Below are 22,636 nucleotides of genomic sequence, written 5' to 3' on the forward strand. Positions count from 1 at the left end.
AATCAGTGGCAATTCAGAGAAAATGACCTCTTTATTATTTTTTCTCGTCGAATATTATTCAGGTTAATTTAGCCTAATATTATTATTACTGTGTTAGGACTAAATTACCTCAATAAGGGCCTCAGTCGTGTTATTAGAAAAAGAGCAGAGTTGAATTGAGCTAAAGTGAACTCAGAGAGTGTGTAACTAGAGCCCGTGGTCTTCTTTGGTCCGCTGCGTCCCTTTACATGTAATTAAATAGCGCGCACTTATCGGACGTATCTGACAGTAGAGTATCTAAAAGCGGTCCCTGTCCTGTGCACCTCTTCCCCCGTCCCTTTCCACTTCTACCTCTCGGTAATTGAATTAGCTCGGTTTTAGGCGGGGGAGGGGCTTGGCATTGTTCGAGTGACGCCCATTCAAATCATTTCAAACCAATGGGACTATCCCCCGCTCCTCCGTAACCAAACCCACTCTCTCAGTCGGCGTCTGGAGCTGCCTGCCTTTGCCCTCACCTTCCTGCGTGTCCCGGCGTTTTAAACCCAAACACAACAGAGAGGAAGAATACACGACACGCACATGGGAGAACGCACGAGTTTTTTCATCCCTGCATGTGGCATGATGGCTTGTATATGAGGAGGACACTTTGGGATGTGGACATAAACAAGCGAGAGAAGCGCATGAGAAAACACATCGCTGCCGGTGCTCTCCGACACCGAGAAAGACTCCTCCCCACCTCGGCCGTGACACCCCCGGTGAACCGCTGAGAAAGGATAACAGTCTTTTTTTTTTTTCACGCTAGAGACGAAAGAGCGATTCTAACATTGCCATTCATCTGGCGGCGGCTGACTGACTGTATGGCTTTAAAAAGTTGCCTGGAGAACATGGACATCTGACGTGCGCCACACGGCGTCATTGGACACATTGAGCCTCTCTCTCTCTTTTTCTTCATCTTGGGCTGACTGATCCCCGGCGCGTTGGGTTTGTAGTAAGAAGTGTCATTTGCCCTGACACAGGTTATACGCAGTTAGCTCCCTGCAGAAGAGGAACAGTTTCACCCCAGAGAAGACACTGCCTGTTGGGCTGCGCATTTGCATGCGCTGATCTCACTGTTTGCGCGTTAGAGGGAGAGATATTTTGTCAGCCCACCACGGAACTGTCCGTCAGAACTGGCATCGTGCATGAAATAAACCCCATGTTTCATCTGGACCCTCGCCTTGCTTCAGAGATCAAACACAGTGACGCGTTGGTTTCTAACTTTACGTTTGCATCAGCCTGAACAAGTGTCATCTCAAGTGCCCTTCTGAATGGTCGCACTTTCGCTTTTCCCATCGCGTTTCCTATGTTGTGCGCATTTGTATTTGTTTAGCGTACACAAACTGCGCCAGAAGCACACGGCCACATGTGAATGAGACTCATTACCTGTCCCGGTAGCAGCGCCCGTATAACTCGACTGACTGACCGACACTGAAGAGGAATACGTGCCGAAGTTTTGCTGTAGTGATGCTGCAAGTGGAAATGGTCCTCTTTGTCTGCCTGGTGCTGTTGATGTGTGTTTTTAGCCAGGAGCCCAGCTCCAAAGTGGTGGCCGACCGCTACGCCGTCTTCTGGAACCGGACCAACACCAAGTAAGTGGCCTCACACAGGGCAGCTTTACCGCGGAGAGTCCGCGACGCTCCGTCTCTTCGCATCTGCATGAACCGCGGGGGTTCGTAGATTTGCAGGACCTCATCGGTGTTTATTCTCCGCAGTGAGGGCATAATGCCAGTAGCTGTAGGTACATGCAGGCTGTGCGTGAGGACGGGAACAGTAGTGTGAACGACTCCTGTGTCTTATTTTTTAATACGTGGCTGCTCGTCTCCCGTGGAAGCCATAGATTTAAACCGTGCCCAGTAAAGGCCTGTTGGTCTCCTGGTGTTGCATCGCTTTACGCACTGTCAGTATCTACTCCCAAGATAAGTAAATTCACCGTTTCGTCTTAAATTATTCAGCTGTTGATGTCAGGGCTTTGCTGTAGACCTGGAGCACTATCACACTTTGGGCTGGGTATTTACACGACCCCACTGGACCCACTGCACGACACCACTAGTCCAAACACTTATATAGATCCACATCAGCACAAATCCCCAAAATGCGTTTACCCACCAAATGTGTGGCCAGCGGTTTCCCACTTTACACTGCGTATAGTCTAGTTGGCCTGGTTTCAGAAAAAGTTAAGTTGGAGGTAGAGGCCGAATGTCTTAGACCTGTGTGGGGAGGAGGAGAGCGTTTAGAGGCTGTATGCGCTGCTGTGTTTTAGGGTATTTACTCTGTGGCTGCATCACTAGAGACTATCGACCAAATGTAGCCAGTAACAGCATAAGGGATATGTCAATATTAAACACCTCCACGAAATCCAGTACAGTCACCATAATGCAATTTATGGGCATAGAGCGGTCTCAGCACTTTTAAAAGTACCTAAAGGAGTGCTTCATAAATATTACAGAGGCACCAAGGCAGAAAAATTATATAAAATGACAAACTCACTTTTTAAGTAAGACACACAAAGGTTTGGAACCCTAGTGCAACATTACGGTACGTTTTGAGCTATTTATGGCACTTTAAAGATTTATTCTTACCTCTGAATCCTTCAGATAGTTCTTGCATAACTTTTTTTTAACATGAAGAGACATTTTTATTCATTTAGTTTTGTTAAAAGGGTTTGAAATCAACATAATACAGTACATTAAAAAAAATAACTGAAGCATTCTAGTATTGTAGAGCTGCAGCATGTTTGGACACTCAGCATTTGCAAAGCACTATTGTAAAGTTAGAAAAAATCACTTGTAATCTGGCGATGATATACATTTACTTGATAAAATTAAAGAATGTATATCAATTCTGGAAAAGAACACACAGTGTAGCGTGAATGTGAAATACAGTGCGGTGTGGAAACCAGGAACTTAGTCGTTCAAAACATTTGAAAACTTTCGCTGTGAATGAAGTTTTCTTATTCTAAATCAGACTTTTCCTTAAAGTCTCACATTTTTTTTCCATATTTTTGTGTACCGGTAAGGAATGACTCATACATTTCCTTATGTTATAAAACTATGTATATTCAACCAGTCACTTTAAATATTGTCCAAGACTGTAGGAATAAAATGCGCACGCTTTTTTTCTCTTTTCATGGATATTAAAAGGACAAGTGTGTGTGTTCAGTGCAATAAGACCCAGGAAAAATCGGTAGAGAGGTGAGGATTTCATGTGCTGTTGACTTAGAAGGGCCACATTAGAGGACTTGGGCAAAGTTAAAATAAAGGTTTCTCAGATAGGCTACAATCCTCTAGTCAAACCCTTTTCTGCTTGGACAGCCTTGAGTCAGCCTCAGTGTTCAATGTACGTTTGTCGAGACAGCATTTCCCACTGAACGTCCCTTATGGAGTTAGACACTACAGACTTGTCTCAGGCTTATTAAGTCTAAACACTGCTGGTGGAGTTTAGAGATCTTTCACTGAATTGCTAACGGCACATAGAATTAGACGAATCAAATCCTCAGCTTAACCTCCAAGTGTGCACAAATCCATTAATAGCACACGTTGAATTTGTTGCACAACTATTTATATTCAGTTTGAAGTTTGGGAAAACATGAAGCAATTAGTGGTCAGGGGTACAAACAGGAGGACTGACTATAAGCTCTCTCCTGAAGTTGGGGCCAGTCTAGTGGGTGCAGAGATTCTCAGCCTGATATACCATAGACCATGACTTAACTTACCCTGGCTGTTTATTTATGAACTGCTTACTTCAATAGAGGCAAACACAATTTTGAGTTAAATCTTGATTTCTGCTGTTGACAGACATACTTTCATTAGACTGTACTTTTTTTTTTTTTTCAACAAAAAAGTTTTGACTTCACTGGCTGCTCAGTTAACTTGATATCTTCCAGATGTGCTGACAAGTTTTCTCAGTGAAGGAAAAAAGTGTAGTTACAAAAAGAAAGGGAAAGTTAAGTAAATCTACTCTTAATCTTAGATCTAACACACTTACACTGCAAGAGGGAGCGAAAACAAGAGCTTTGTGATCCACTAGTCTGCATGCATGTTGTGGCTGCTCTCTTTGGGTAAAATCTTAGAAATAGACAGTTATCTCAGCCTCGTATGCTTCTGCAGCATTGACCTTCCCAAGGAAGCGAAACCGGTTTTCACAGAGGCTGTAATGCTGCTAACATCAGTCGCTTCGTTCTACTTACTCTAAATAGAGTTTGTTTGACACTCACCCCTGCAGGGTTGAGGCAGGAAGCCAGAAAGGTAGAAAAACAGCAGAGACAACACAGAGAGAGGGAGAGATGGCAACTTGTCTTATTGATGACTCAGCTAATAAATATTGAGTCCCTTTCTTCGTGTATTACTGTAGGAAGCTGGTGTGTTACTGGAACGTTAACTTGCCTGCGTCTACCTCTGTTCTGAGGCTGCACAGTCACAGAAAAAGTAAGACTGCTTCAAGAATTCACGCTGTGAGTGCCCAAAGCACAGTCACTTTTCAGCAAAAAGTTTTATGGTGTTTCATAATGGCAACAAATGAAAACTAATGTAATGTGTGACCAGTCATATTAGCAGGGAATGTAAAGGATAATTTCAGTGTTTTTTTTTTTTTTCTTCTTCTTGAATCTTTCTTTATATTATTTCTGTTTGGTCTCAGGAGATATTCATTTTACTTTTTTATAATTGTCACCATTCCTGTTTTGCACCGTGTGAAATGGCAGCCAGAGAACTCCCTAAATCAGATAATCCATCACGCTAAAACTGTAGTTTGAGTTTGATTTTATTGCAAAGTTCATTTTGCTTTTAATTCTTTGTGCCCAAATTGGATGTCAGCATTTTTAACTAGTGATCACCTGAAATCCATAGGAAAAAATGAGTTTCTGCATGGAAATATGAACTTTGAAACTTTGTCACATCTGTTTCCCTTTTTAGGTGATGCATAGCAACAATTAATTCAAAATTTAAAATGAAAAATATATATTTAAAAAGTGACCAAAAAAATCAATCACGATGTGGAGAAAATCTGAACTTGACTGAATAAGTGAAACGGTTAGAAACTAAAGTAGCTGCTTCTGTGTCGTTTGACTCAGTGGTGGACAAACATGCTGGTGTAGACTTTTATAGCTAAGGTGGTCAGTTATATCAAATGGTAACTCTCCAATAAGGACTTTTTGTGTTTGACATAGAAATGTTGATGATTTTGCAGGCTTAGAATTTGGTTTGGATTTCCAGCAGTTAGAATTAAAATCAAGTGGTGGATTAGTGTGGAATCGGGTTAGAGTATCGTAATTTGTATCAGAGTGACCACAATTGTTTCTGCTGGGTGTTGTGTGTTGTTGGTGATTTGGGTAAGAGCAGAGGGGAATTTCCTTGCTATTTTGTTGGCTTCATTCCACTGTTGTGTCTCACAACTCCAGCATGAAACCAGAAAGTTGCTAACTGCTTTATTATTCTGAATAACACATTTTGTTCTCTTTTGTTTATTTATTTTCCTCTAACACTCACATTGGACAAATGTTCTTTTAGTTTGCTGTTCAGATTTTCTCATTTTTACTTATTACTTTTTTACTGATTCTCACTTATTTTATTTAACATGTTTAGTAATTTATCCATCAAAAGTTATTTTGAGGGCCAGTGTAAGAAATCTTGAAATTTTATCTGTCCTTAAAGAGTTTGTTCAGCTTGAAATAATTCAAAATACGAGGAAATTTCTCAGTGGATTCTGTCCTCTGCTATCTTGACTGTCTTTGCTTGTGAGTATTTATTCTAATTAAGGGACAGACAGTAGCTCTAATGATGTCTCGGCTGTAATGCCGAAGAGACGGCCCTTCCCTTCCTTTCTCCCCCTCTGCCCTTTCTTCTTCCCCATATCCCTCCTTGCCTCTCTCCCGTGTCACCTCTCGGTGCTCTGCCTCTCCCGGTCTCTTTCTCCCTCCCTTCCTCCCTCTCGCTCTCTTGCTGTCTCTCCTTGCCGGGCACAGAAAATGAATGAATACAATTAGATATTTCAGGAGTCCCTCCACGGTTGATGGTGGAGAAAGACGCGCAGAGGTCAGGCACACTCAGAGAGGAGCTCAGGGAGAGGTCACGCACATACGGCGAGGAATAAAGAAATAGAAAGTTAGCCTGTGAAAGACAAACTAGTAACTAGAACTCTCCTTGAAGCGGAGGGTGTTATTAACATAAACACTTTGATGCGGTTGTGGTCATGCAAATTGCTCAAGGTGATTTGTATTTTGCTGCATAATCTGTAGCTCAACAAACAATCTGGAAAACACTTGCCCAATGTGCCTTGTGTTGTCGTTTTTATATTTTTATAAACGTGTATTGTGACTAGAGGCACACATACAGTAGTTGTGTCGGTTGTATCAAACACAAACTTCTTCCAGTACAGTCTTATCTGGCTTGTCTTTGTTTGTGCATGTTTTTGTGTTTGACCGTGCATGTGTGTGTTTGCATGTGCATACAAAGTACCAATTGGAGTCATACAGAGCGTGCTTCCGAGTCTTGAGATTCATAGATAGCAGAATAATTATAGCTTTATCCCTTGGACTTTTCATTACCTGTCACAAACAAGTAGGATAGGAAAAATGTATTATCAGTCTGTGCTTGTATCAATGTGAGTGCAAATGTTGGCTGAACACTAAGAAAGACACGCATGCATGTAGGTGGAAACTTAGTCCATACAACCATCTGTCTAACAGATGTGAAATTAGATATTACAATATTAACTTTAATTTAGAATTAAAATTGTGAAAACCTGTAATTTTCTAAATCAAATTTATATAGCCTTTGATTGCTATAGTGGGTGGATTTTGACCCTATGCTGGTCTTCCTTGTCCTCCTTATTTTGCTCTGAGCTGTGTTTTAGTCTCTCCACTGCTCTTGCTCTGTCTCTCTGTCTGAGGGCTGATTAGTTCTCGTTAATGACCCCTTGCTCTGTCATTCTTTTATGTCTGTGGCATTGGCAAGCACAAGCACCGGCCGGGCTGCAGGGACAGCGAGTGCAGGGGACACAAAGGCAGTGTGGATATAGAAAAATAAACACAGGAGCTAACAGGAAAACAGAAAACTGTAATGATGGTGTTCTCCGATGTAATACTTTTATCAGGTTTAAATAGCGCCCTGTATTTTCTCACCAGACCTGTAAATGCACTTTCCATTTAAATTAGATTTTTTTTTCTATTAACTACAAAATGAGCCCAGCAGGCAGTAGTCAATGCTTAGTCAATGTGCTTGGCAGAGCAGCTGTTCTTCAGCACGCGGAGGAAGAGGGGGAGGACTTTTGGCTGTGACCCTTGTGGAGGTGCTCTGTGGCGGACAGAAGCAGTGCTGTTGCTGGGGGTGGCTGGTGCTAAGGCTGTAGTCTTGAATATGTTAATACTGAAGTTAAGGATTTTTTTATATTTTGGATTTTATATCTAACTAATAATTTGTATGTGTGTATATATATATATATATATATATATATATATATATATATATATATATATATATATGGGATATAGATCATAGAATTATATATATAGAATCATTTAATAGATAATTTATTTAAAATTTGCTCCTTAAAAATGTTTTTTTAAATCTCCCTATTCAAACATTTTATGTATTTAAATATGCCGTGTGCTTTTTAAATTCTATTTCTTATTAATATTTATTCACCAAAACACAACATAAGAAAACCTGTGTTCGCTCATGGTTAGATAAATTTTACTAAGACTGACCAAGGTTCATAATTAAATTGGTGCTTAAAATTAAATGTTATCTACCAAAGAGAATGATCTATTTAGAAGGACTCTATTAAAATACTTACAGAAATGCACAACATTGAATGGCAGCTTCATTAGAGTTACCTACTGTGCCCGGGGAACCAGATTTTAATGTCCAGGCTTTTTGTTTTCAGAGTAATCACTCCAAGGTCAGATTGAGTGCTGTAACGCTGCTATCAGCTGAGCGATCTGTCTTTTAGCCCTCATTCAACTCATGGCTTTTAGGGGAATGCTCCGTGTAGCTCTACTTGGAAACAATAAAGCATTAACCAGCTTATACAACGCCCACGTGTGCAAAACTTGATATTAGCGTTGCATTCTGCTATGAGAATGATAAAAATAATGTTTCCATATTTTGCTAGTAGCATGCGTTTGTTTATTCAGGGGCAATTTATTTTCTGTATCCCTGCTCTCACTGTCTCAGTTTTGCCAAAAAATTTAAAGTTGTGGAAAGTTTTTTCCCCAACTGTTTCTTTATTTTTCCTAAAGTTACTGTGTGTCGGCCCAGAGAAGCCATGGGAACGGATCGGATTGTCCAAAGTTGTATTCTTACTTTGAACACCTGAGTAGATTTGTAGTTAATATAAACATAGAAGACAGAAAAGAGGACAAAAAATATGTTGCTGTCAGTTTAATTTGACTCCCATTACAGAAAAGATTACACTTCAGTTTAAGAGCCCAAAAAGGAGTGATTAGCAATGAATACAGGGTTGCTGCAGGCCTGTTAAGGGTTGAAACGCCAGTCTAGAAATCTCGCCATTACAGGTCCTCGTTCGGGCCTGAAAATGGCGCTACCATATCCTTCTTCAGCTCCACTGCTCTACTCTGTAAGATGGAGGCTCAGAAGCAGCTGTTACTGTAGTAACGCTCAGTTGATCTGACACCCCTGACCAGAAAGGGGCGCTACTGAGAGAGGTCTGATAGCCTCTTGTGCCCTGTGTTCTCAGCCTAAAGCACTTTAAGTGTACAGCTGAAGTGAAATCTACTTACATTTGCTTGATTTAAACCAGCTTTGTCTGCTTTGCTTGATCTGGCCTCATTAAACTCATTTACTGTCAAAGTCATATTGTATTTACAGGAACCACACCAGCACAGGAGGCCAAAACGACGATGGGTTTCCCTTTTTCCCCCCGTCCTTCTGTCACCGTTCACTGTTCAACTGGAAAAGTTGACGAGAATGATAGAGACTGTTCATTTTTTGCCAGACACATTTTCCACAGATAATTCCTTTCATGGTAGGCTGGCTTCGGACCTTACATGACGTTTTCCTTATTTAACTTGGGGGCTGCGGGGGAGTGACTGGATGTTTTTCTAGCTGGGCAGCAGTGTGGAGAATAGATCCCAGAAGAGAACACATCTCCAGCTTGTGAATAAAGACCTAATTGACGGGTTGTAGCCAGTTGTAAATGACTCATGAGGTAATTCGTCTTCACAGACAGACTGAGACACACACACAGACGGGTTGTACAATTGTGTGGTCTGCTGAGACAGTCCTCTTGGTTTATTTCCAAATCTTATATCCCCAAATAGAAACTTTAAAAGTCATAAAGTTTTGTTTTTTAGCCAGAGATCGGTGTTTTCACCTCCTTACCTGTATGGATGTGTGGATTCTCGGTTTGCTTACATGGCTTTTCGTGTTTTCGTTTTCCGTTTCTTTGTTTGTGTTTGCACAGTCATGAAAAAGGTGAGTTTGGGTGAAAAGGGCTGATCGATTCCTTGTCCTCGTCTTTGATATGAACACCTCTTTGTAAAGTTCCCAGTTTGTCATTGACAAAAAAGAAAAAAAAAAAAAATCAAACAATATTGTTCCCCTTTTTCAGTCCACGGTTGTGCCAAGACATGCCAATATTAAGCTAGCTGCATTAGCCTGTTTGAATTGACAGTAGAGAAAAATACTAGCAGCCAATGACCCCCCAGTGCTGGGCCGTGAGACTGAAAGGCGGCCATTGTCCTGCTCTCTCTGTCTACTCTGCATAGCCAGGGCTGAAAGTAATGTATGCGCTTTAAACGGATGAAGGAGAAAAAAAGAGGGCAAAGGAGAGGAGTGAAGGAGAATGGAGTGAATGGCGAGAGGAAAGGGAGCGTGCACAGCTGATGTTGTAATACGCGTCCTGACAGAAAAAGTGAGGGGTGGAGGAGTGAGTGTCACGAAGGGAGAGGCATGTAGTAGGCCGAGGTGACACAGTCTGTGGAAAAGAAGGAGCAAATATTCTAACTAGCTTTCACCCGTCCTCTCTCTTTTGTCTCCTACCCCACCATCCAGCTCATCAGCCCCTCCCCAACTAGTCTGTCCTTGCAGGGGTTTAGGATGCAGGCAGCTTGACATCTGTCTGTCTGTCCCTTGGTTGGTAGGTGGCAGTTCTCCAGGGGACAGACTCTGGGTCCTTACCCTGAGGAGGTGTTGTCTTTTGCGGTCTGGGTTTAGTGACACTGAGGCTATTTTCTACAGAGACAGGATTAAGCCTGCTCAGGTTTAGACCCCTGCTTTGTTTCCTCTGACACTGAAGACTCCCACACACAGCGCTCTGTTTACTTGGGGGTTGGTGCTGTGGTACTGAGCTGCATCTTGGTCTTAAATATGGTGACACATTGCATGCTGTGCCCTTGAAAGTACATTTTACACTGACATGTGTGCATCACATTTGGAATACCAGGGTGTGTGTATTGCAGCAGCTTAATGAAAGGTTTTGTTCCAAAATACTATATATCTGCCATGGAAACAAATTTGTACACAAAGAATGAGCTGTTTTTGTACTCGGAAGTAGATCAACTTTGCAAGTGAAGGTCAGAAAATACTGTGTTCGTTTTATTGTGATGAAGAATGTAGATAATTGTGCCTGATTGTAATTCAAATATTGGATATCTCTTTTCCTAATAAATCTCTTCGTGTTTGTCTTTGATTCAGATTGTTTCTCTGGCTGAATCTGTTTGAAAGCTTTGGGGTCTAATAAGGTTAAGTGGGATTTTGTCCAAAAATAAAATGCAAAATTGAATTGATTTCTTAGATCTCTGAGATTGTAAATTAAAAAAAAAGTCTCATGTCAAAATTTGAAATTAGCAAATCTAAACATCAAAAATAATAGTTTGGCATGTAAAACTCTTTTGCAGATGTATTCTCCTGACTCCAAGCCTTTTCTAAACAGATGCTTGTCTGATCTGAGCTCTAAGAAGAATCTGGAATCAAGCAAATAATAAATCATATTTAAAAATGTATAACAGAACTAAATCTGACATCAGTTGCACACAGTTTTGATGTTAAGATGATCAAGTGTTTTGTATTTACGGGTATCCATGTTCATGGGCCTGCATGTGGCTTTGTTTGGATATTTGCTGACATCTTGTCCACATGCGTATTTATTTGTGTGTGTATATATGTGTTTTATGCACGGTTATCCTGAGCCGACCTCTGCTTCGAAGCCTGCATTAATGAAGCAGCAGAAACACACACCCTTTACTATAGCAGAGCACAGCACTATTTTTTGACCCAATTCTCTGAGCCTGCTCCTCTGAGAGCTGCTTGATAGTTTTCCCATTGTGTGAAGCTTCATTGTGTGCGTGAATGTCAGTCTTTGTGTACGTGTAGTGGTTGATATTTCTGTGTGAATGTGTAGTGAGTGTGTTTTTTTTTCTCCCCTGAAGAGAAACCGATTGATCCCAGAATGTGTGATAAATCCCATCTTCAACCTCTGCTCTCATCTGAGTCCAGCTTTGACTGGTCTGTCTTACGCTGAACAGTATCCCACATAATCAAATATGACACCCTAAAGAACATAGACCGACAAACATATACACTACTCTGATTTGGAAGGGCAGTTCATTATTTCTTTAGTGAGCTTCAAGTTGCAGGAGATGTGGTATTTATTCTGGTTGTTTATTTTCTTCCTCTAAATCAGCAAACAGCGAGTCTTGGAGAGCAGCAGCCTTTGAACCACGGCCTATCCCATGACTGCAGCCCTTGGTATTAACCCAGAGCCACTGAGAGGCTTAAAAAGCCATCAGCTCATTGTCCAGAGACATAAAACCCCCCTTCTTCTAAAATCCCCCCCATCCTTTTCTTCTCTTTTCCTCCTTCCCTCCTTTCTTAAGAATGCCTTGAGCTGGCCTCTGCTAGCATTCATATTAATCAGTTTTAAGGGTCTAATGAGATAAGTGAGACTTAAGGGGAGTCCCCGAAGTGGCCTAAGCCCTCCAGATAAACAGAGGTGATGAGCGCTGCCTATGGCTACATCCTCAGGAGTGTGTTTTTCTGCAGCATAGTCATGAATACAAAAGTTCTTAAAGCCCTTAATCTCACTGTTGAGTGATAAAAACAAAAACATCAGTGAAGTAAATTTGTACAAGAGAGACATTTGCTTGTCTTGTAAATGGTGACGTGAAATGGTTTCATAATTTCGGTTTGGTTCCGGGCTTGTTAACAGGTTGAGAATCTGTGAATTTGGCTAACATCATGTCCTTCCTGATGCTGCCAACTGTCTCTGCAATATAGACCAGTCCGTTCCCTCTAACTCTTTTGTCCTTCTTGCTATTTTGTTCTGTATTTCTTTTCCTGTCCTCCCTCCTTACCTCTCTTCTGTCTCTGGGATTACTAGATCTATGAGTGTACTGTCCTTATCCTTGGTTAAAGGGGTCCTGCTGAGGTGACCCAGCATGCCCACTGTCAGCATTAGGCTCAGTGTTGTGGCTGCAAAACTTGACTGACAGTTGCCTGCATTATTTGTCGTTCTCCTTTGTGTGTGTGTGTGTGTGTGTGTGTGTGTGTGTGTGTGTGTGTGTGTGTGTGTGTGTGTGTGTGAGTGAGTGAGTGAGTGAGTGAGTGAGTGAGTGAGTGAGTGAGTGAGTGAGTGTGTGAGTGAGTGAGTGAGTGAGTGTGTGAGTGAGTGAGTGAGTGAGTGAGTGAGTGAGTGAGTGAGTGAGAGAGAGAGAGAGATATGAAAAATGGCCGCCAAACGAAACAAAATTACGTGCCATGAGCCAGACACAAAGAAATAAATAGGACGGCTGTGTGTGAAATTTTTTTGTTTGAAATGTTCAGAATTTGAGACCTTGAGAAATGCATTAATTAGGCAACAGTGATTAAAACTACTCACCAAGGATAACCTTATTAGGCAGATTAGCCTGTAATCTGTAATAATCTGTCCATACTTTGTGAGGTGGAGGAGTCAGGCATCAGGACGGAAACAGTGAAGACGGATGTTAAAAAACTTACACATAAAATTGTATTTGTATTAACATTTTCCCTCGAAAAAAAGGGCTCAGAAGGGAAAACAGTTTTCCCACATATTTGTGCTTTTCTTTAATAGAGGGTCTGGTTGAAGAGCAGTAGTACTGGAGTAGCTGTGAGGCGGGACAAGTCCTCAGAGAGTTTAGTTTCACCTGCTGTTCTGTTCCTCAGGGCTGCAGGACTCCACGACCGGAGACATTCCAGCCAGGATTAGAGTGTGCACGGCAAACGGAAGCACAAATAAGAGGGAGTGAAGGAGTTTTTTTTTTTTTTCAGAATTGGAATAGAGTTTTGGCTGCCTCATTTGTGGTTAACATGCTTTGGACATTTTTAAAGCAGTGCATTTTGCCATTAAAATTACATTTTAAAAGTTAAATCATGAGTACATTAAAGAAATTATGCCAATTTACAAAAAAAGTATTTTCTGAATATAAAAATGTAGTGTTTATTCATAAATAAAAGCAAAAACATTTTATTGTGACAGGAGTAGAATTTTATAAAGCAAAATAAAATGGAATAATTGTGTTTGGAGTAAATGTATATATTTATTTATATATAGCCTTTGACAAAATGACATTACAGTAAGATGCAATGGAGTACAAAAACCCTTTACATATTAAATCTAATGATAGATTGATAGATAGATTGATTGAAATATTATTAATATTAATAATATTATTTTTCTTCAAATAGAAATTCTTTAATATATGTTTTTTCCAATTGGATTTAATCGTGTTGAAAGTTTCCACTGTTTAAATTCCAGCTTAGCTAAAGAAAATGCAAACTTGCCTTCTGTTCATTATGCCGTTTTTGAAAAAGCCTGACAATTTGCAGATGTTTCAGTGGTATTATTTTTTATTAGGTACAGAGTTGAAGTAGATTATTAGCCTGTGGGAAAAGAAATGCATCATATTTCTCAAACTGGATTAGAGTGCGTGCCTGGCTTTGGGTGAAGTGATGAAATATTCATTACTGTTTGTGATCTCAAAGAAGAGTAGCACTTGCAAACCTTTGCACGCAATTCATGAAAAATGAAGACAAGGTAGGCATGTTTTAAGCATGAAGGTAATGGAAGGTTGTCTGCTCGTCTGGTTTGTATGACTTTAACCAAAAACATTCATGTTGGTTGGTGTGACTCTACACATTTCCGCTATGGGAGAGAGTTTGTTTTCCATGTCTGCTACACTGGGAGCAGACATGGAATTAGTTTTTTTGTTTATAACTTTTTGTTCTTTCCACAGGTTGTTTAGATAAATCAATGGGAAATATATCATCATGACTTTGTCTGAATGAAGTTTGGCCCTGGATTCACAGAGTTTTCTTGATAACAGATTTGATAGGTGTCAGACATCAAATCTGTGACAGTGTCAAACCTGTCAATCTGTGAGTGACATCAGGTTCACAGCTGCTTTAATAATGCATTACAGCCACACTTTTATGTCCTCTTCAGCTCTCCATCTTCTCTTCTCATGGATGCAGAGAGCTGTCCTTACATTAAGGCCAGGTTAGACTGTGTCTGCCTTTGTACATTAGCAGCAAAACCTTCCTGCCTGTATCACTGGTAAGAGGAACATGGCACGAAGATGGCTGAATTATTCACACTCATAATCGGCCTTTATGTCCTGCTGCCAAGCCTGGCTCCACTGTTATTCTAGTGCATAATTGATAGTGCTCAGAAGTGGAAAAGTTAGAATAGCAGAAGTAATGCGAAGCGAAAGTGTAGTCAAGCAGCACATGAAGGGAAGAGGGGAATTGTTGGGGTAGTGAGGGGGAGAGGGATGGAGCTGGGCCCCTATAGGACTTTTTACACTGAGCTTGTGTTAGCCTTTATGGGGCTTAGGCTGAGCTAGCATGAGGATCGCGTGTGTAGGACAGCCAGACTAGTCTGGGGGGTGAGGGGTGGGGATGATAAGAGCGGGTAAGAGAGGAGGTGGGAAAGGAGGTGGGAGGGAGAGGAGATTGGGATCCAGAGTAACAAGGCCTGACGCTGAGCCAGCCCTGAATGTGGTCTGTTTCTACCCCAAAGTTAATTTGGGACTGTACTGTGGGCAGATATAATTTTTTGAAACTACATGATTTGATTTCAGAATGGAAACATGTATTTTTGTCTTCTGAATCACCAGGGGAGGCGTAATAGCGGTTCTGTTATCTCAACAGTAACAGTATTTGTACTCATGGGTTTGGTTTTCGTTTGGACCCAGTCCAGCAAGTTTTCTCACTACCTGCTTGCTCAGGCAGGTGAGGCAGGCACTGACAGCACATTACAACCATGTGATACAAGGATCAATAAAAAGGAACCTCTAGAGAAGAGCAGTGATTGGCTCTATTCCAATAGTAACAAGAGGCCATCTGTTGAAAAATTGAATCAGTCAACCTCTTGAAAATGTTTCAAGACAATACTGCACCTGCCACTGTATATCTTCAGTTTTACCTAATTCTATGAAAAATGTATTCCTACATTATTTTATAGTGCTGGTCAGAAATGATTTTTGTTCTTTCACATGTCCTGTTCAGGTTTCTGTGTGAGTTTCCTGAATTGAAATTGAAACAACCTTCCATGGAAGTTTGAATGTCTCAGGTGAAGGTGTTAACACAGCCCCAGGTGTAGTCTATTTAACACCTCTCTGACCCTTAACAAAGCCTTACTAACTGCTGCCTAGCTCTGGCTTTTGTGTTCCATAACAAAGCCCTTTAGCTTCTAATAACACCACAGCACTGCCAGTGTCAAGAGAAACCTGAGATAAGGTCCACATCAGAGAGTTGGTGGGAACTGTTTAATCCGCTTCTCGAAACCAAACCAACACACAACAGGCAGGGATCATGTTTGGCAAAGTGGCCCGCTTTGATGGAGGGATCGGATGGTGTGAGTAGGAGGAATGGGGATGATGGAAAATAGAAGGGCGGCTAAATGCCGGTAGTCTTTTACGAAGCTGTGAAAGAGAACATCTGGAGAATAATACAGGGAGTTGTTCTCTTGACTGTGCTGATTAATTTCCCCTCTAATCGCAAGAAAAATAAATGATTTGCTCACTTGCTACAATTTCTCATATGTTTGTAAATTTACACATTACATTTTTGGTCACAAATAAATAAATTAATATTTGCTTTCACCGGAAATAAAAGAGACGTTTCTTTTTCGCTTTCTGTCAATGACATTTATTTTCCAAAACAAAGACTGATACATCTTTAGCCACAGTGCCAAACACAGCGTTATCGTTTAAACGAAAGCTCTACATTCAAACAATATATTTTTTTGTCAACATCACTTTCGCAATATATTAGAAAGTATCTTTCACCAGAGTCGCTGCAATGTGGCTATAAAGCCGTCGAGTGGAAACATTAGCAGCGATATGTCTCAGAAACTCATAAAACCAATTTACGAGCGCACTTAAGGCCCATACACCTACTGGAGCCATTCTATAAAGATGCAGACAGAGATTGCACCAAACCCTCCCCAATTACCCGCATTTAAAAGTAATAAATGTGGATCGATAAGTGATAGAGGGTCTGTTAATCTCAGGCTTGCCCAGTTATTTCCAATTTAGATGCTCCCCCTCAGAGTAAAATTGCAGCATTTACAAGCTTACAATTGATTTGTTTTATTGTTTTCTTCCTACAGGATAAATGCTGCATTGAGCTGTTTTTGCAGTAGTCCTCAAGAATGGATGTTTTTATCCTTTGCAGTGTTTAAATTCTTAAGAGACTTTATCTTATTAGAAGAGAAATTGCAAGAACCAGAATGCTTTTTACTGCAATTATTATTTTTTATGTGTGAATAATTCATTTTTAGATGTCCCAAATGAGAGAAGAATTTTAATAAAAGGAAGCATCAATAGTCAAGACTTCTTTATTAACTACACAATACTACTGCTCTGCTGCATGGAAAGGATAGTGGAACCCCCTCTCCTCCCTCGTGAAATACATTCTTGGTCATCCAGCACTAGGATATGTGAATAGGCCAGTATATGTAATTGAGCGCTTTTGCTTATTTATTTACAGCTTGGCTCAGCATGCCAGTGCCTGAATGCTATTGACACTAGCAGGTATGGATTAGACCCCTTTCTGTCTCACTCTGAAGTTAATTGAGGGAATCCTCCTACAGTGGCACTAGGACTGTCTCAGATCTGCATCCAGCAGCAGCTTACAAAGCACTACAGTTTCATTTTTAATTTGACTTGACAATTTCTCGCTCCAACCTGATGAGACTGCATTCAATAAATGATTTTTCTGTGACCTTTTACACGCTTTGTCTAAAGCAAGGTCTCCTCGTCACACCCTCCCAGTCCCTCATTGCTGGTGTTGTAATGTCCCTAATGTGATATAATGGCTTATTATAGTGTCACTAATTAAATTGTACAACAGTTAGATGTGTTACCATCCAGCACTATCATTAATTGCTTCGCCACTCGTTTTCTTTTTCACTTATACATTTCTGTTATTCTACATGCCTCTATGTAGATTTATGTACAGCAGCCCAAAAGAATAGAATGCATTTTCCCATCCTGTGGTGTGATGAACCCTCACTGAAAAAATTAGTGTATTAAAAGTCTGATCAGGAAATGCCCCTGTTAATAACTGCGGATGGCATTTAATTTACATACCCACATCAGTGATGGAGGATGAGCTACTGTCTTTTTGATACATTTGTCTGAACATGAGTTATTTCTCTGTAGTGTTTTGTAAGCAGTCAATTAATTAAATGTCAGAGCCAAGCTCAGATTAGCCATATGTTTACTTGCTCATGGGGCATATTGTGATTTACTATAAGAGAATTTGAGAAAAGGAAAATTGATTTATAATTGATGTGTTGTGTGCTTGCATGGCCTATATTATGGGTCAATATATAAGCACTGTTGAATCTCAGCAGTAATTTCAGTTTTTCTATTTGTGTGCTTTAAACCCATACAGACAGCAATTCTTTGGTACTGGCACTGATACCTGTATTGGCACTGATCTCCCAGTGGGATATCATGTTATTGTCCCTGTTGCACAAATGTTTTACTTCCACTTATCTGGACACAGAGTAATTCCTCTCCTTCTGGCTTTGTTTTTTCTGTGTCTCTGTTGGTCTTTTAATTGTGAATTTTTCCTGTATTTTACGGCCTAGTAATGATTTTATAGCAGGCTGTTTTATACCAGTGACCAAACCTGCAGCCTGGGGAAGATTTAGTGTGTTGCCGCTGTAGGGGAGTGAGCTCTAATTGGAAGGTCAGTGGGATGTGTTTCAGAGTAGCAGGAGATCACCTGCGTACTGCAGATTTAAAGGTTATCCAAACCCACCTGCAGACATAAAGATGTAATTTTTCTGTTATTATCTTATTTGTCTGGATAGAGAATATTATATGATGATCTGATTTAAAAATATATTTTAAAACCTGAAACTTGCTTTGAAGCATCATTTAATGTGGTCACACTATAAATTGTATTCTCATGAACAAAGTGTGCATACTGTGCGATTTTTGAAGTGAAATAGCTTCTTGCTTGCTTTGACACCAGGAAGGATTTTTTTTCCCAACCAGTCATGGTGTCTCTCTTAACAACAGCTGTCTCTGGTCCTGCATGGCATGCCAGGAGTTAACCACACTATAGACATGGCTGAAAGGCTAAGATTTCTGTGTGCTTGACTCTATGTGTGTCTGAGGGGCTCCGTTTCTGCATTTCGTGCCACATTTCGTGTCTATCGCCAGCCTTTCTCTCACGCTTGCCTGGTCCCGTGTTGTTGATGGGGGTTTGGGTGAAGGGTGGAGTGAGGAGGGCGGTGGCCAGTAGATAAGTGGTCGATGTCTGGCTTATGCTGTCAGTGTAGGCTGGGTCATGTGGTGGACCCACAAAAAGATCTCCCTAGATGATTCTTGGCACGCGATGCTTTGAACTCTGCATATACACACAGGGCTTTTGGGCAGAATCCTACAGTTTATTCACACTCTTCTGACATTTGATGACACAGAAAACCAACATTTTAGTGGCTTCCAACCTGACAGGGTTAGGTACGTGTGTGCTGTGTTGGGCTTTTTTTGCACCTGTCTATCTCCATGTCTGCTAATGTGTGTTGTAGGCTGATATCAGTCGGGTTCTGTGGGCATAAATGTGTTCACACAATCGCACTGAGGATTCAACTTTCTTTTGGGGCCAGAAAGAAAGACCCCAAAACATAAATCTTTACATTTTAGGGCGACAACTTGGAAACAAGGTAACAGTACGGCTTAGGCAAGTAGTCTACTGGTTATGGTTAAGGTTAGGGTAGTTAGGAGGTCTCCAGGAAAATAAGTCTCCAGTAAATGAATTTGAGTCAATAAATGTCCTCTGAAATGAAGTAAAACCAGACTGTGTGTGTTTTCTACCTGTGCATGTGCATCCAAGTGTGGCTCAGTACCTTTCTGCCCACCCTTAGTAGCAATAGAGTTATTGACAACAGAAGGAAAGGTGAAGGCTCTGCAGACAAAGCGACAGAATGTGCTGACCAGCGCATCCAGCGACAAAAGGAGTGAGGAGTGTGGACTGAGGCAAGGGTGCAGAGAAAGTAGATATACCATAAACAGCTTGGCTTGCTGACCAACACTTCTCTATTATTTTTTTTCCTTCCTTTCTTCTACTTCTCTCTCTTCCTCCCATGTTTCCTTTTCGCTCCTCTTTTTCAGAAGGCTGACCGCCATTAAAGCAGAGGGAATTGATTTTCTTATCCTTTCTCTCTCTCTCCCCCCCTCTTTTATTTAATACCCCTCTGCCATTGCCTACCCCTCACAGCCCAAATCAATAAAGCATCTGCATGTACACTGGGATAAAATACCAACACACATTATAGCTGTCACAGTGGGGGTCGGCTTTTCCTAAGCCAGCGTCGTCTGGTTCGCTCATTCTTTTACCTGTTTTCTCTGACTATTGTGAGAGTTTTCTCCCATTTTCTCTAACTACCTTCTGGATTATTATATTCAGTTTACATTCTTCCTCTCCTTTCTTGCTACCTCCCTCCAATCGCAGCAAGGTGAGAAAGTTAAGAGATTGGGATGCATTTACTATGCTGCTCTTCTCCTGTGTGCCTCCTCCTCCTGCTCAGCATGGCTTGTAATGAGAGTCTGAATACGTGCATGTAGATGTGTTGTGTGAATGTATGTGTAAGTAATGAGAGTCAGACTGGTTCTTATGGGGTCAGTGAGACAGAACATGCACAACAGAGCAGGATACTTGCCATTATAGCCCCTTACCCTGTATGGATAGTGTGTGTATGTGCATTTCTGTTTGTAGGTTGCGCTATATATGTGGAGCTGACTCTATCTACAGCCCTCTGTGTTTCCACCTTCTCTTTGTCCCCAGTCAAATGTCATCCTGAGTAAAAACAGAAACTAGTGAGCACACGAGCTCCCGAACACACACACACACACACACGTTCACACAAAAACAGTCAGAAAGATGGACTGACACACAGTTGTAAATGCATCGACAGTGCCTGTCTCTCTTCCTATCTGACTGCTACTTCACTTTACAGTATTCAGAGATTCCGTAGAGCAGTAGTGAGCTGTCAGGCCCAGTGTCGAGCTCCCATGCTGGGCTTGCTGTTTCCTCAAGCTCCCCTCTCTGATGACAAATGACCTGTGTCTCTCGATCAGACACTGGGAGCTGCTGAGGGGGCGGGGTGAGGGAGGGTTTAATAGTGTAAAGTGCCAGGTTATATGGACTGAATTTAAAAAAGGTAGCAGTGGAAAGTAGTAAAGAAAAAAATAAACGAGACACAGAGATCTAGAATGACCCATATATATGAGAAATGGACCCTTTGAAGCGACAAGGACTTCATTCACCTTCCTGTTCACCGAGTCACCTTTACTTTGTGTTACAAAATGCAGCATGTGTATTATTTTCCTTTTTACCAGGAATTACACAGCGAAAACATCAATTGTAGTTTCAGTTGAACAGACATGTAGTTAAGCAAATATTTATCAAGCAACACTTCAAAATAAATACGCCCATATCCGTGTCTGATGCACACAATTAAATAAACACACCTATTAAACACAATAAAACTCATCACATCACACAGTTCCTAGATGACTTTCCTGGATGCTTGAATGTACTACTGCAATTTCTGCAGCCTTTTGGATATTCATGACAAAGAATATAATGGGCTTCTGTAAGACATTCTGCTCAAGGATAAATAACTTCAGAATTGACAGGCTGGTATTGCTGAGTAATTTAGGCCTATTAGAATAGCTGCTGATTGGAGATGCTATTATTTCTGTGTATTACTGACTGAATGGCCTCTGATTCACTGCTTGTCACAGGACGGAGCAGTCCAACGAAGGGTGGGGGGGGGTGTGTGTGTGTTGGGGAGTATGACTAACAGTTACTCTTTGTTCACGCCAAGGTTTTCATCAGGATTTAAAGACCTTCATTTTTTAAACAGAAATGCCTAATTCATCCCACATGGTTCCCTATTCCTTTCCTCATTTTTCCCCCCCCTTTTTTTATTCATTTTTGCATTCAGGAGTGCACATACACACACACACACACACACACACTACAGATAATACATCTGCACCCCCCCAGAGCCTGAGCAATCATGTACATGAACAAACATAAACAAAGATGTACATTTGTACATGGGGACACAAGCATACCCCCTTTATATTTGGCTCCTGCGTGGCTGTACCTCCCAATAAGTCAGTGCTGGATCTTGCTGATTCAGACAGCTGTCACAGCAGCAATGGCAGACATCATGCAAAGCCACGGAGACATTAAGGTGTGTGTGTGTGTGTGTGTGCGTGCTTCGGGGTGGGGGCGAGTGTGCCTATGTGTCAGAGCTGTATGTTGCATTCATCCTAAATGTATGCCGTAACTGCATACTTTATGTTTTTTTTACAAGGGCAGACATGGTAGCCTTGCAGTTAGAGAGATGGTGCCATAAACGAGCAGTTGCAGACCTGACAGCCAGTGTTTAACGCTGTGTGCTCTTCATCTTACACCCTCACCTGGTTGTTCATTGTAATTTGGCCTGGAGAAAAAAAAAAACATCTGCTAAAATAACTAATTTTCTGACAAATTGGATATGACAGCAATTTCATGACAAAATGTTTTTCAGTGAGATGATTCTGATATAAATTCACCTCTGGAATTAAATTAGTATGAAAGTGAATTAACCCCATGCGTAAAGGGTCAGTTCATCCCAATTAGAAAAAATAAATAAATACATTTCCTCACTTACTTGTAGTTGTATCTTGTCATGCAGAAAGTTGAGCTGTTTTGATAGTTTGTTTTGTGAGACATTTGTCTTTACCCTCTTTACAAACCTGGTGCATGAAATTTTGTCTAGATTCATCAAAGCCCTCAAAAAATACCTTAAGAAAGTCCAACAGCAACAGCTCTATCTAAAATGAGTCTTCCTGGATAATCCCTAAACTCATTAACTGTTTTCATAGGCACAATTTCTTCTGGTAGAAAGCAGTTGAAATGAATGTAATGAAATGCATTATGTAGGTTATTCTGAGTAACCTGGAAACATGTTCTGAAAAGAGAGGTTGCTGTTATTTATTTTAAAATCTTTTAGTACCATAATGACCATGTAGAAATGTGCTTCCATTGTATATAGTTGGAGGCAGAAATCTTAGAAATCTAAAAATATGGTCAAATGAAAAAGTGCTTGGCAGTGTTGGTAGAGGATG

General features: G+C 40.9%; 1 protein-coding gene across 2 annotated transcripts in view; it reads left to right on the top strand.

Annotated features, from left to right (window-relative positions):
* Positions 1-476: 476 nt before the first annotated feature.
* The window catches only part of efna5b (ephrin-A5b), a 91,335-nt gene continuing 69,175 nt past the window's right edge, over positions 477-22,636 (top strand). For both annotated transcript variants that reach the window (XM_026322143.1, XM_026322144.1), the window contains exon 1: positions 477-1,607. In XM_026322143.1, coding sequence (XP_026177928.1) covers positions 1,483-1,607 — 125 coding nt within the window. In that variant the 5' untranslated portion in view covers positions 477-1,482. The remainder of the gene's footprint in view (positions 1,608-22,636) is intronic.

This window comes from Mastacembelus armatus, chromosome 9 (assembly GCF_900324485.2).
Source record: "Mastacembelus armatus chromosome 9, fMasArm1.2, whole genome shotgun sequence".
In the NCBI taxonomy this organism is placed as follows: Eukaryota; Metazoa; Chordata; class Actinopteri; order Synbranchiformes; family Mastacembelidae; genus Mastacembelus; species Mastacembelus armatus.